Here is a 13,183-nt window from a genome sequence, read left to right on the forward strand (position 1 = left end):
TCCACGGAGACAATACATTTTAATGCTGTATGGAGACAGGTCTCCTGACAGGAATTAAAACGAAGATCAATTCGTTCAAGCCTAATCATCACACATGGCCCCGTCAATCAAAGTGGAGAGGGGGCTGCAGTTGCAGAGAGAGCAGAGCCTCTAGGTGTAATGGTGACGCCCCTGTTGCTCCTAGTGTCTCATTTGCATATAATAAAACATCATTTTTCTCAGTAATGCGGACACATATGAACATGGAACCAACACAGATGCCTTCAGCTGCCAAGCGCACATGTAACAGGTCAGCCAGTGTCATAGGTACAAATCTGCCGACATATGCCATTTAATGAGTTTCGAACCAGATTTTTCGTAAAAAAATAAAAAGTCACAGGGGGAGATTTATTAAAACTGATGTAAAGTACAGCCTGCCTAGTTGCTCCTAACAACCAATCATTCCACCTTTCATTTTCGAAATGAGCTCTGAAAAATTAAAGGCATCTGATTGTGCCTGCTGAGGAGCACAGGATGAACTCTGATAATCATCAGAGGAACTAGGTGAGTATTTATATTTTTTTTTTCACTTCATTAAGAAAAGGAGGGGCACTACTCAAGGAGCACATGTGGACATAACTACTGTGAAGGGGCCAACCAACTGACCCACCGCAGTATATTCACACAAAATGGTTGAAGTGCAGTTAAAACTGCATCAAAACTGCAGTTTTTACAATTGAAATTTTGTCGCTACATGTGAACATTCAAGGCTGCTTTCAGATGAGCAAGCTAAGGTTACTTTCACACCTGCGTTTAGGTGCGGATCCGTCTAAACGGATCCGTTTTGACTTTACATTGAAAGTCAATGGGGGACGGATCCGTTTGAAAATTGAGCCATATTGTGTCAAATTCAAACGGATCCGTCCCCATTGACTTACATTGTAAGTCTGGACGGATCCGTTTGCCTCCGCATGGCCAGGCGGACACCCGAACGCTGCAAGCTGCGTTCAGGGGTCCGCCTGCTGAGCAGAGCGGAGGACAAACGGTGCCAGACTGATGCATTCTGAGCGGATCCGCATTCACTCAGAATGCATTAGGGCTGGACGGATCCGTTCGGGGCCGCTTGTGAGAGCCTTCAAACGGAACTCACAAGCGGAGCCCCGAACGCTAGTGTGAAAGTAGACTAAGGCCCATGCACACGACCATATGTATTTTTCGGTCCGCAAAAAATATGGATGATGTCTGTGTGCATTCCGTATTTTGCAGAACGGAGCAGCTGGCCCTTGATAGAACAGTACTATCCTTGTCCGTAATGCGGACAATAATAGGAAATGTGCTATTTTTTTGCGGAAAGGAAATATGGACATACGGAAACAGAATGCACACGGAGTAACTTCTGGTATTTTTTGCGGACCCCATGAAATTAATGGTTCCGTATACGGTCCGCAAAAAAAAAACGGAACGAACGCAGAAAGAATATACGTTCATGTGCATGAGCCCTAAAGCTCGTTTGTGACGATTTATTTTTTTAAACTACACGTCTGTTTTTCTCACTGACCCACTCACTTGAGGGGTGATTAGTCGCAAACCTATCAAGCAAATTGGACCAAAACACAGCATGCTGTGATTTCCTCTGAACTGGCGTTCCGTACGGTCTTGTAAATTGGTCTGTTGACTATAATGGGTCAGCGTTCAGTCCATTCTACATGTGGCACGCAGACTACTGCCATGTACAATAAAATACCTTATTTCTTGCTGTAGTCTTCATTTTTTGTTTCATGGTTTCATTAGTGATAAAATCCATGTGCTGAGCCCTCAGGAGCTTCTACATTGCGCAGGCACAGGCAGTCCGCGGTACTGCGCCTGCGTGAGATTTCACATAGAGGAGGGGGTGGCGGCAAAGTGTTTGGGTGTGGGCAGTTACTCATGCTGGAAAAGGCTTGGGCTCTAAGGCCCCTTTCACACGGGCGAGATTTCCGCGCGGGTGCAATGCGTGAGGTGAACGCATTGCACCCGCACTGAATCCGGACCCATTCATTTCTATGGGGCTGTGCAGATGAGCGGTGATTTTCACGCATCACCTGCGCGTTGCGTGAAAATCGCAGCATGCTCCTCTTTGTGCGTTTTTAACGCAACGCAGGCCCCATAGAAGTGAATGGGGCTGCGTGAAAATCGCAAGCATCCGCAAGCAAGTGCGGATGTGGTGAGATTTTCACGCACGGTTTCTAGGAGACGAATGGGATGGAGACCCGATCATTATTATTTTCCCTTATAACATAGTTACAAGGGAAAATAAGAGCATTCTTAATACAGAATGCATAGTACAATAGGGCTGGAGGGGTTAAAAAAATAATAATAATAATTTAACTGACCTTAATCCACTTGTTAGCGCAGCCCGGCTTCTCTTCTGTCTTCTTCTTTGCTGTGCACAGGAAAAGGACCTGTGGTGACGTCACTACGCTCATCACATGGTCCGTCACATGATCCATCACCATGGTAAAATATCACGTCATCAAAGGTCCTATTCCTCAAAGAAGAAGACAGAAGAGAAGCCGGCTGTGCGAACAAGTGGATTAAGGTGAGTTAAATATTTGTATTTTTTTGTAACCCCTCCAGCCCTATTGTACTATGCATTCTGTATTATTATTATCATTATTATTATTATTATTATTCTGTATTATAACCATGTTATAAGGGAAAATAATACAATCTACACAACACCTGACCAAAACCCGAACTTCAGTGAAGAAGTTCGGGTCTGGGTACCAAACATGACGATTTTTCTCACGCGCGTGCAAAACGCATTACAATGTTTTGCACTCGCACGGAAAAATTGCGCATTTTCCCACGACGCACCCGCATATTATCTGGGCCAAAAACATGACGCTCGTGTTAAAGAGGCCTAAAGGAAAGCGGGCTGGGCACTGTACGGGGGAGTTACTGGGCTCCAGATTAGGATAATAACGCCCCTCTGGGCACCTTGGACACTCCTTTGCATAACATAAAAAGTGGATTTTATCGCTAATGAAACCATGAAACAAAAAATGAAGACTACAGCAAGAAATGAGGTATTTTATTGTACATGGCAGTAGTAACACCTTACTATGCTCAAACCAGGTGACAGATTCCCTTTAATTGCCCATAGCAGCCAATCCCACCTTTAATTTTCCTAAGGAGCTCTGAAAAATGAAAGGTGGCATCTAATTGGCTTTTATGGGCAACTAAGCCAGTTTTCCTTCAAACCACTTTTGATAAATCTCCCCCAATTTGTTTGTGAAGTAATCTTCCCCCGAGTTTCCATGTAGAAGATGCAGGGTGGTGTTTACCACAAATGGCTGCAGTTTCCCACGAGTACCAGTGAAGCCCATAAAGACCACGAGGGACATTTATTACCCCTGTACGTCAGAAATGGCTCCAAAAAGTAGAAAAGTTTGGCGCATGCCATACTTGCACAAAATGTTGTGACTTTTGGGGGGTTTGGGGCCCCACGTGCCATTTTTCATTTGATATAATCTACAGTGCATTTGGAAAACCTTTAGATCCTTTCACTTTTTTCACATTTTCGTATGTTGCGGCCTTGTGCTGAAATAAAAAACTTCAAGTTTTCCTCATTCCTATATCAATAAAATTGAAAACAGAATTTTAGAAATGTATGCAAATGTATTTATTTTATTTTTTATTTCCGTTTTTTATGGCCCCGTTTATTTTCTTACCAAGCCATGGCGGCCTCTTATTGGACAAGGCGGAACACGATTAGAAAAGTGTGCAAAACACTTGGTAAATGTGATGCAAAAAGCACCAAATAAACAGGCTCATTTTGAATAGTAAATCTGCCTCAGTGCGTCTTAGGTCTGTTTCACACTTGCGTTGTTGTTTTCCGGTATTCAGATCCGGCAGAGGATCTCAAAACCAGAAAAAAACGGTTCCGTTTAGTCCTAATGCATTCTGAATGGAAAAGATCCCTTCAGGATGCATCAGGATGATTTGCGTTTCATTAGCTGTAAGCGGTTTTGTGTCCTGTCATAAAAACGGAACAAACCGGATCCGTCACTAAAAACAATGTAAGTCAATGGTGAAGGATCAGTTTTTTTAGGATCCTAGAAAATCGGATCTGTCATCATTGACTTACATTGTTTTAGTGACAAATCCAGTTTGTTCCGTTTTGATTTCACACAACCGCATCCTAATGGTACGGATGCATCCTGATGTGCAAAATCAGAACGGATCCGTTTTCTTCTGGTTTTGAGGTCCTCTGCCGGATCTCAAAAGGGGAATTAACAATGCAAGTGTGAAACAGGCCTTACCACTAGCATTTCCGTCATGACATTTTTCCCCTACAGAGAAGGTGATGGCAATTTTATGAAAAGAAGGCAGAAAGACAAAAAAAAACCTCACCTAAAGAACAAGAACACCAGTAGCAAAAAAGCACCTGTGTGATTTATGTTTCTTATTCCCCATAGACCCTCAGCTAACATCTGGAGCTATGGTTTTTAGTATAAAAAACACACACCAAAAAACTCGACAAAAGAAAAACAATAAAAAACAATGCATGAAAATACTCCCTACCAGTATTTAAGTATTGAATAGGGATCTGTGGTGTTCAGTAATATTGTAGGTCTGGGGTGTGATCTGTGTCGGACTCTCCCCCAGTACAATGTGTGCCAGATTCATCAAGTTGCAGGTAGAAAGTGTCTGAAAAATAAGAGTACGTTCACATGGTCAGGTTTCCTGATGCCGTTTTGGAAGTCAAAATCAGGAGTGAATCACCAGAGAGAAAGTAATGAGGACAGATAGAACGTCTTTTTTTAATTCACTCTTGGCTTTGGCTTCCAAAATTGCACCAGGAAAACTGAACGTGTGGACGTAGGTTGTTATTGCTGTGACTCCAATCCAAATTTTTTTCAATACCGTTAGGCTGGTTTCACACGGGCGTTGCGGGAAAATGTGCGGGTGCGTTGCGGGAACACGCGCGATTTTTCCGCGCGAGTGCAAAACATTGTAATGCGTTTTGCACTCGCGTGAGAAAAATCGCGCATGTTTGGTACCCAAACCCGAACTTCTTCACAGAAGGAGAAGGCTTGGGATCGGTGTTCTGTAGATTGTATTATTTTCCCTTATAACATGGTTATAAGGGAGAATAATAGCATTCTGAATACAGAATGCATAGTAAAATAGCACTGGAGGGGTTAAAAAATAAAATTATTGAACTAACCTTAATCCACTTGCTCGCGCAGCCCGGCTTCTCTTCTGTCTCCTTCTTTGCTGATTGTAGGAACAGGACCTGTGGTGACGTCACTCCAGTCATCACATGGTCCATCACATGATCCATCACCATGGTAAAAGATCATGTGATGGATCAGGTGATGACCGGAGTGACGTCACCACAGGTCCTGTTCCTGCACACAGCTAAGATGAAGACAGAAGGAGATGACGGCAGCGCGATCAAGTGGATTAAGGTGAGTTAAATAATTATTTATTTATTTTAACCCCTCCAGCGCTAGTTTACTTTGCATTCTGTATTCAGAATGCTATTATTTTCCCTTATAACCATGTTATAAGGGGAAATAATAATGATCGGGTCTCCATCTTGCTTGCGGATGCTTGCGATTTTCACGCAACCCCATTCACTTCTATGGGGCCTGCGTTGCGTGAAAAACGCTGAATATAGAGCATGCTACGATTTTCACGCAACGCACAAGTAATGCAAGAAAATCACCGCTCATATGAACAGCCCCATAGAAATGAATGGGTCGGGATTCAGTGCGGGTGCAATGCGTTCAACTCACGCATCGCATCCGCACGGAATACTCGCCCGTGTGAAAGGGGCCCTAGGGTGCCTTCACACATCGCAGATTTTGTGGCTGACAATTCTGCAACTGAAAATCTGTTCCATTCATTTGAATGGGGCGACAAGATTTCTGTAAACTCCATTAAAGTGAATAGAACTGATTTTCAGTCGTGGAATTTTCTGCCACAAAATCTGCAGTTTGTGAAAGCGCCCTTAAGGGTGCCCTCACGCGTTGCAGGTTTTGTTGCAGAAATTCCCGCAACTGAAAATCTGTTTCATTCACCTGAATGGGGTTTACAGAAATCCATGTGCTTGTCGCCCTATTCAAATGAATTAGGGCTCATGCACACGGCCGTTGTACAGCCATTCTGTGCATTGGGGACCGCAGCGGCCGGGACGGATCGAGACCTATTCAACTTGAATGGGTCTGTGATCTGTCCGCACCGCAAAAAAATAGAACATGTTCACTATACCGCATCTCTGGGTTTGCGGACCCATTCAAGTGAATCTCTGATGCGGAATGCACATGGCCGGTGCCCTGTGTATTCCGGAACCACCGTATGCGGGCCGCAATACGGTCACGGCTGCACAACGGCCGTTTGAATGAGCCCTTAAACTGATTTTCAGTCTTGGAGATTTCTGCAACAAGTATCCACAGAGTGCAAAGGGTGGATTTACACATAATGGCATTTTTCTGCAATTTTGCCTCTTTTGTAGCCTTTTTTTTACATGTGGTTTTTGATGGGAAAAAAGCGCCAGCTCCAGGTGTTAGCTATAGGGCATCTTTCACACGAACGATATGGATTAGGTCCTTGTGCGTTTAGGGTGCGTTCAGTGAAACTCGCACCATTTTGCAAGCAAGTTCAGTCAGTTTGGTCTGCAATTGCGTTCAGTTTTTTTCCGTGCGGGTGCAATGCGTTTTGATGCATTTTTCACGTGCGTGATAAAAAAACTGAAGGTTTACAAACAGCATCTCTTAGCAACCATCAGCGAAAAACGCATCGCATCCGCACCTGCTTGCGGATGCAATGCGTTTTTCACTGAAGCCCCATTGACTTCTATAGGGCCAGGGCTGCGTGAAAAACGCTGAATCTAGAACATGCTGCGTTTTTCACGCAACACAGAACTGATGCGTGAAAAAAACGCTCATGTGCACAGACCCATTGAAATGAATGGGTCAGGATTCAGTGCGGCTGCTATGCGTTCACTTCACGCATCGCACCCATGCGGAAAACTTACTCGTGTGAAATGGACCTAAGTCTATGCCAAATATGTTTTGTTTTTTGCTACTGGCATTTTTTTTTTCAAATTGATGGCTTTTTTATGTCTCTAGCATTAACTTTTTTTTTTTAATGCAGCATGTTAAAGCAATGGCTTTTTTTTTTCAGGCATGTATTCATCTCCTCTTTGGGGGAAAATGCCAAAAAAAGCCATTCCAACACGTGTTTTAACACAAAAATGCCACTAAAAACAAAAGTTTTAAAAAAAAACACTTGTGGTATGGAAAACCGGTTACACGCAAACAGTTTCTACGGCTTTTTTTTATTGGTAAGAAAATGCCAGAACAAATTTGTGTGTGAAGGAAGCCAAAACACGGCCCAGGACCTGGATGGAGAGAACTGGACACGGTGCCCCCAGCTACTGTAACAAGAACGCTCAGACAGTGGTGTATTTGAAAAGTGTTTATTTACAGACAGCCTCTGAGTACATCTCAATCTGTAATTTCCAGTTAGCGGCTGTTTTTTTTTTTTGCTTGTTTTTTGTTTTTTTTTTAATAAAGTTAACACTACCTTTTAAAGTCTTTTGAGTTATGTGTACATAGTCCAGGCCCAACCGTACGATTTGCCTGTACATCTTGAAAAATCCGTACTACAAAGTGAACACTTTTGAGTCACCAAACAGTGCGTACAAAAATATAGATTCTAGAAAAAAAAATCCCAAATATTAACTGGCAGTTATGTACAGCTCTATGAGTGGTATGGGACCGTATTTCTCATTGATAAGGCAACCTATATATACATGCAGACATTGGGGACGCTGGTCCACATTACACAAGGCACCAAGAACACTGTTTGAGACGAGGGCATGCTTCCTAACACACAGCCTGTATATACATACATTAAATAAATTAGCCTCTCTCCTACCAATCACAAAGTGTACCTTCTCGAAGGGTGCGAGCGCCCCCGTCAGAACGCCGCACCTCAGCGATACAGTCTCGGTGGACTTTTTTTTTTAACGTGAACACATTGAAGGACAAAAGTCACCCTAAAGTTTTGTAAAGTCTGCCAATAAAAAAACAAACGCAGAGGCGCCAAAACTTTTGCCATCTTTTAGATTGCACTTTTTGTTAATCACACTGTATTGGTTAACACGTCAGATACTGAAGAATTAAAATAAAATCAAAAATGTAAAAAAAAAAAAAAAACACATTAGGGCAAGGAGATGCCAACGTACCCCTTCATATCACACCGCCTGCCCCGAGCAGTCATGACGAGGATAAAGTGCACAGGTGTATGGCTACTTCAGGTGTCTGCCGGTGACAGAACACCTTTCAAAGTTACCATGTCACTCCTTCCCTCCACCGGGAAGTGTCGAGTCCAAACCTCCCACCGGAAACTACATGCAGTTAGTAGGACATACAACACGTGTAGCGGGGAAGGCAGAACATTGGATGACCTCTCCTCTGCCAACAGTACCAGGGAGGCCATTAGGTGAACCTTCTCATATGTGGTTTCACGCGCAGTATTTGGGGGTGTTTTTTTTTAAACTTCAGTGCAGTTTTTTTTTTTTAACCAAACCCATACTAGATCCAGCAGGAAGGATACATCTAAGGGTAAGTTCACACTAAGTTTTTTTTGGAGGAGATTTTGAGGCAGATTTTCCTGCAGGTTTTTCCAGCCAAAGCCAGAAGTGGATCCAGCAGGAAGGAGAAGTATAAGGCTAGGTCTACACGACGACATTTTGTCGCGCTGCAATTTTTATACTGATAGTCTATGGTGTCGCACTGCAACATGCGACATGCTGCGACTGCAACATTTGAGATTGATTTTTCTGCGACCGTTGCATCGCAGCATGTCGCATCTTGCAGTGCGACACCATAGACAATCAGTATAAAAATTGTTGCGCGACACTGGTGCGACAAAATGTTGCAGTGTAGTCGTGCCCTATCTGTCGCGCGACAAATGTCTTCCTTTATATTTCTGATTCATTTTTCGAATCCACTTCTGGCTGTGGCTGATAAACCTGCTCCCAAAAACTTTTCCTAAGGGCTCGTGCACGCGACCGTATGTATTTGGCAGTCCACAAAACAGGGATCCGCAAAGAATACGGATGACATCCGTATTGCACCCTTTATTTGTGTGGATCCATTGTAACAATACCTATCCTTGTCCGCCAAACGGACAAGGATAGTACATGTTCTATCCTCTTTACGGAATGGATATACGGAAACGGAATACACACACGGAGTAATTTTCTTTTCTTTTCTTTTTTCGGACCCATTGAAGTGAATGGTTCTGCCTACGGGCAGCAAAAAAAAAAAAAAAGAATGGATACAGAAAACAAATACGTTTGTGTCCATGAGCCCTAAAACCTGCCCTAAGGGTACCTGCACACCAGCGCGGGTTTGAAAACAGAAATTCCTCATGGATTTCCGTGCGGATTTCTCTGCGTTTCCTCACCAAATCCGCATGGCTTACTTTCGGATTTGATGCGGAGTTGGCGCAGATGGTCAGACCTGCGCAGATAATCCCACAAACCGTTGACATGCTGCGCAGTCAGGCTAAGCTCTTGCTTAGTTTTTTCCCATTACTTTTGGTTTCGCGTCTAAATAAAAGTGTCAAAAATTGCACCGAGAAACGGCTGCGCGTGAAACCACCCCTAACTGCATACATGTACCGACTTTAGCGAAAATCCTTTCCATCTGTACCGCCTCCATTTTTAAGATGACGTCTGAGAGATTGGCTGATCGTGGCCACAAACGCACCTAGCCGGGCTTAGTTAGACTAGGCCCCTGACATTGTAGTGCTAGTCTTTACAGATGGGGCCCTCCCTGTATACATCTGGCTAGTTAGTAGTCTCCTATAGGACCAGTGCTGTAAAGTACAGAGTGAACACTGATGGAACACGGAACAGACACTCTCCACAACACAATGGCTGTCACACTGAGAGCAGCATCCTCTCTGCAGTACCTGAGCCAGCATCTTCCAGTCTGAGTCCCAGTAACTCTACGTATAGTGGTGCTGGCCCTGGAATGACAGTGATATTAATCCCTATTATTGTCCCTTTGATGTCCCTATGATGTCCTATTAGGACACAGTCCCATCTGAGCGCTGCTGGAGGAAGCTGCAGAGCAAGGGCTGAGGCCGAGCGAGCGGTCGTTCCCCGTGCTGCCGCTAGGTGCCGCCGTCGCTCCGCTCGCCGAGCTCTTCCTCTCCTTCTGTCGCAGGTGGATCTTGGTGTGTCGCTTGCGCTCGTCGCTGCGGGCAAACTTTCTGCCGCAATAGTCGCAGGCGAAAGGCTTCTCCCCCGTGTGGGTGCGGATGTGCGTCGTCAGGTGATCGCTGCGGCTAAAGTTTCTCATGCAGATGCGGCACTGGAAAGGCTTGTGACCGGTGTGGATGCGAATGTGCCTGGTCAGTTCATCAGACCGGGAGAAGCGGCGATCGCAGCCTTCCGCCGGGCACGGATAGGGTCTCTCGTGCACCGGAGTCTTGCTCGGGCGGTTGGGGTATTTCCTGGGTCTGAGGATGGGTCGCAGAGGAAGATTTGGGGGGCTGTAGGCACTGGGGAGCCGGGATCCCTCGTTGGTGGCGCCCCCTAGGGAGAAATTGCGGATGGTGGACAGAGGGGTGAGAGGAGGGGGCACCCTGATGGAGTCCAAGGGGCACGGGAAGGGCTTGCGGTCTGTCATGGGGTGCAGGTCTCTTTGGCAGGTGTTTGGGAAGAGAGGTGGGTACTCCGGCATCATGTTGAATATGGGGCCGTCCGAGGCTGGTTTGGGGGAAGGGTAGGACGGCGGTGGGTAGGAGAGAGGGGTGCCCGTGCTGAGGAAGGCCGAGCTGTCCTGGTAGACGGGGATCTCGGCGCAGCTGGAGTACGGAGGGGGCGAGTACATGTGCTCCAGGTCGTTCTGGCCGTGCGCCATGCTGCAGCTCAGGTTGGGGGACAGGGAGGAGGCGTTGGAAGAAGTTGTGGAGGATGATGAAGAGGGGGTCACTCCCAGGATGCCGGCACTGACGATGTTAAAGAAGCCCTCTGGGTTCCAGCTAGCCCCTGGGTACTGGGGGTCAATGGAGAACTTGCCCATATAGGTGAAGGTCTGGTTGCGAGGAGCAGAGGGGTAGCCCGAGTAGGATAGATCCAGGGACCTCTTGTCGCCGTTCATGTCCACATTGATCATGCCATCTACAAGGGAGAAGAACACAAGTGAATATCATGGAGCAGAATCTGGAGGTGCCATGTAGTGGTCACATCTGAGGCCCTTCTCAGTGTTGTGTCAGTGATTTCCATCAGTGGTTGTGAACCAGGTGCCCGTCTGAAATACAGCCCAAGAGCACAGCTTTCCAGTAATCTGTTAGATCTACTATGTGAGCCTGACCAGATCACAGGACAGGTGCAGATCTTACCCTAAGGCTAGGGCTACACCACGACATGTGTCGCGCGATAAATAGGGCACAACTACACTGCAACATTTGTCGTGCGACAATATTTATAATGATAGTCTGTGGTGTCGCACTGCGACTGGGACGCGACAGTCGCAGAAAAATCCATTTCCGATTGATTTTTTGCGACTGTCGCTTCGCATGTCGCAGTGCGACACCATAGACTATCATTATAAATATTGTCGCAAATGTTGTGTAGACCTAGCCCTACACCTTATGTGTGTGCGGTGACTGACAGTGTGAACAGAGATCTACAAATCCCAGGTGTGAGGGATGGTTAGAACACCAGCCTCTCCTCATTCATAGGCAGATAGAAGGTGACAACAGATGGAACAGGAGCCCAGCCATGATCAGCAATTGCATCCCTTCCTCCTCATCCCAATGCCATTAAAGAGCAAAATCAGTCCCCAAATACTACTGTTACAATGCAAGACCAAGACTAGGACCACAAGACCAGAATGTTACAATGCAAGACCAAGACTAGGACCACAAGACCAGGATATTACAATGTTACAATGCAAGACCAAGACTAGGACCACAAGACCAGGATGTTACAATGCAAGACCAAGACTAGGACCACAAGACCAGGATCTTACAATGCAAGACCAAGACTAGGACCACAAGACCAGGATGTTACAATGCAAGACCAAGACTAGTACCACAAGACCAGAATGTTACAATGTTACAATGCAAGACCAAGACCAGGATGTTACAATCCAAGACTAGGACCACAAGACCAGAATGTTACAATGCAAGACCAAGACTAGGACCACAAGACCAGGATGTTACAATGCAAGACCAAGACTAGGACCACAAGACCAGGATCTTACAATGCAAGACCAAGACTAGGACCACAAGACCAGAATGTTACAATGCAAGACCAAGACTAGGACCACAAGACCAGGATGTTACAATGTTTCAATGCAAGACCAAGACTAGGACCACCAGACTAGATCTAGCACACTGAGCCTCCTGCCCAGTGATGAGGATGCTGCTCTTACCTCCAGTCATCTGTTCAAATGGATCGACATTAGGGAAGATGGTGACAGAGGTGGGCAATGAAGACTCATCCACAGGGTAAAAAGCCTCTGGCATCTGATGCACAAATCCACCAATAGTCACTGGGATTTTCTCTATAGTTTTGGCAGTCATCATGTCATCAGATAACAGCCCCAGATTGACAGATTGACCAAAAAAAAAGCACAATAAATTAAAAAAAATTGAGACTCTTCCTTAAAACTCCTGTGCCCCTCTGAGCTGACATCCAAAGTCAATCAAGAGTGGAGCTGGGGGCCACAGACGCAGCAGGCTGGGCACATGTCATGGGCTTGCAGCTGCTGTAGTGTGCTCATAGAGGACCAGGGTCCAGTGCAGGAGCTCCTAATCAATTGCACTAAATGGAAAGTGTGCCTTCTAAAGTATTTATTCTGTAGCTTTGAATGCCCGTGACGTCACGGACCATATATGGACAGGAACAGGGAAGGGTTGCCCCGCCTTGGGCGTGATGTCACGGGGATTTGCCGTTCTTGAATGGAGAAGTGGGCGTGGCTTCGCGCCGCCGGAGCGATGAATGGAGCCGCTTGTCAGTGAGCGGGGAGTGCGGCGGGGCCGGGATGCTGTAACATGTAACGGGTGCGTTATTTCTCTCACTGCGTGCGGGTTATTCCGGTGGAGAACGGGACGGCGGAGCGCTGCCTGCACACCGCGCAGCATCCTCCGATTCCGGTCCACACCTAATAAGGCTAGGATCCGG

At 45.9% G+C, this 13,183-nt stretch overlaps 1 protein-coding gene across 1 annotated transcript; it reads right to left on the reverse strand.

Annotated features, from left to right (window-relative positions):
• Positions 1-9,195: 9,195 nt before the first annotated feature.
• On the reverse strand, positions 9,196-12,793 carry EGR2 (early growth response 2). Its single transcript, XM_040435942.1, has 2 exons — positions 12,432-12,793; positions 9,196-11,173 (listed from the first exon to the last, which is right to left on the reverse strand). Exons 1-2 carry the CDS (start codon positions 12,583-12,585, stop codon positions 10,062-10,064), a joined length of 1,266 nt encoding a protein of 421 aa, XP_040291876.1. The 5' UTR covers positions 12,586-12,793; the 3' UTR covers positions 9,196-10,061.
• Between the last annotated feature and the right edge of the window lie 390 nt (positions 12,794-13,183).

Source organism: Bufo bufo, chromosome 6 (assembly GCF_905171765.1).
Source record: "Bufo bufo chromosome 6, aBufBuf1.1, whole genome shotgun sequence".
NCBI classification, from domain to species: domain Eukaryota; kingdom Metazoa; phylum Chordata; class Amphibia; order Anura; family Bufonidae; genus Bufo; species Bufo bufo.

Coding starts and splice junctions, on each gene's coding strand:
- EGR2 (XM_040435942.1), bottom strand. CDS start 12,585: ATGATGACTGCCAAAACTATAGAGAAAATCCCAGTGACTATTGGTGGA. Junction 11,174..12,431: donor ATTTGAACAGATGACTGGAG/GTAAGAGCAGCA, acceptor TCTCCCTTGTAG/ATGGCATGATCAATGTGGAC.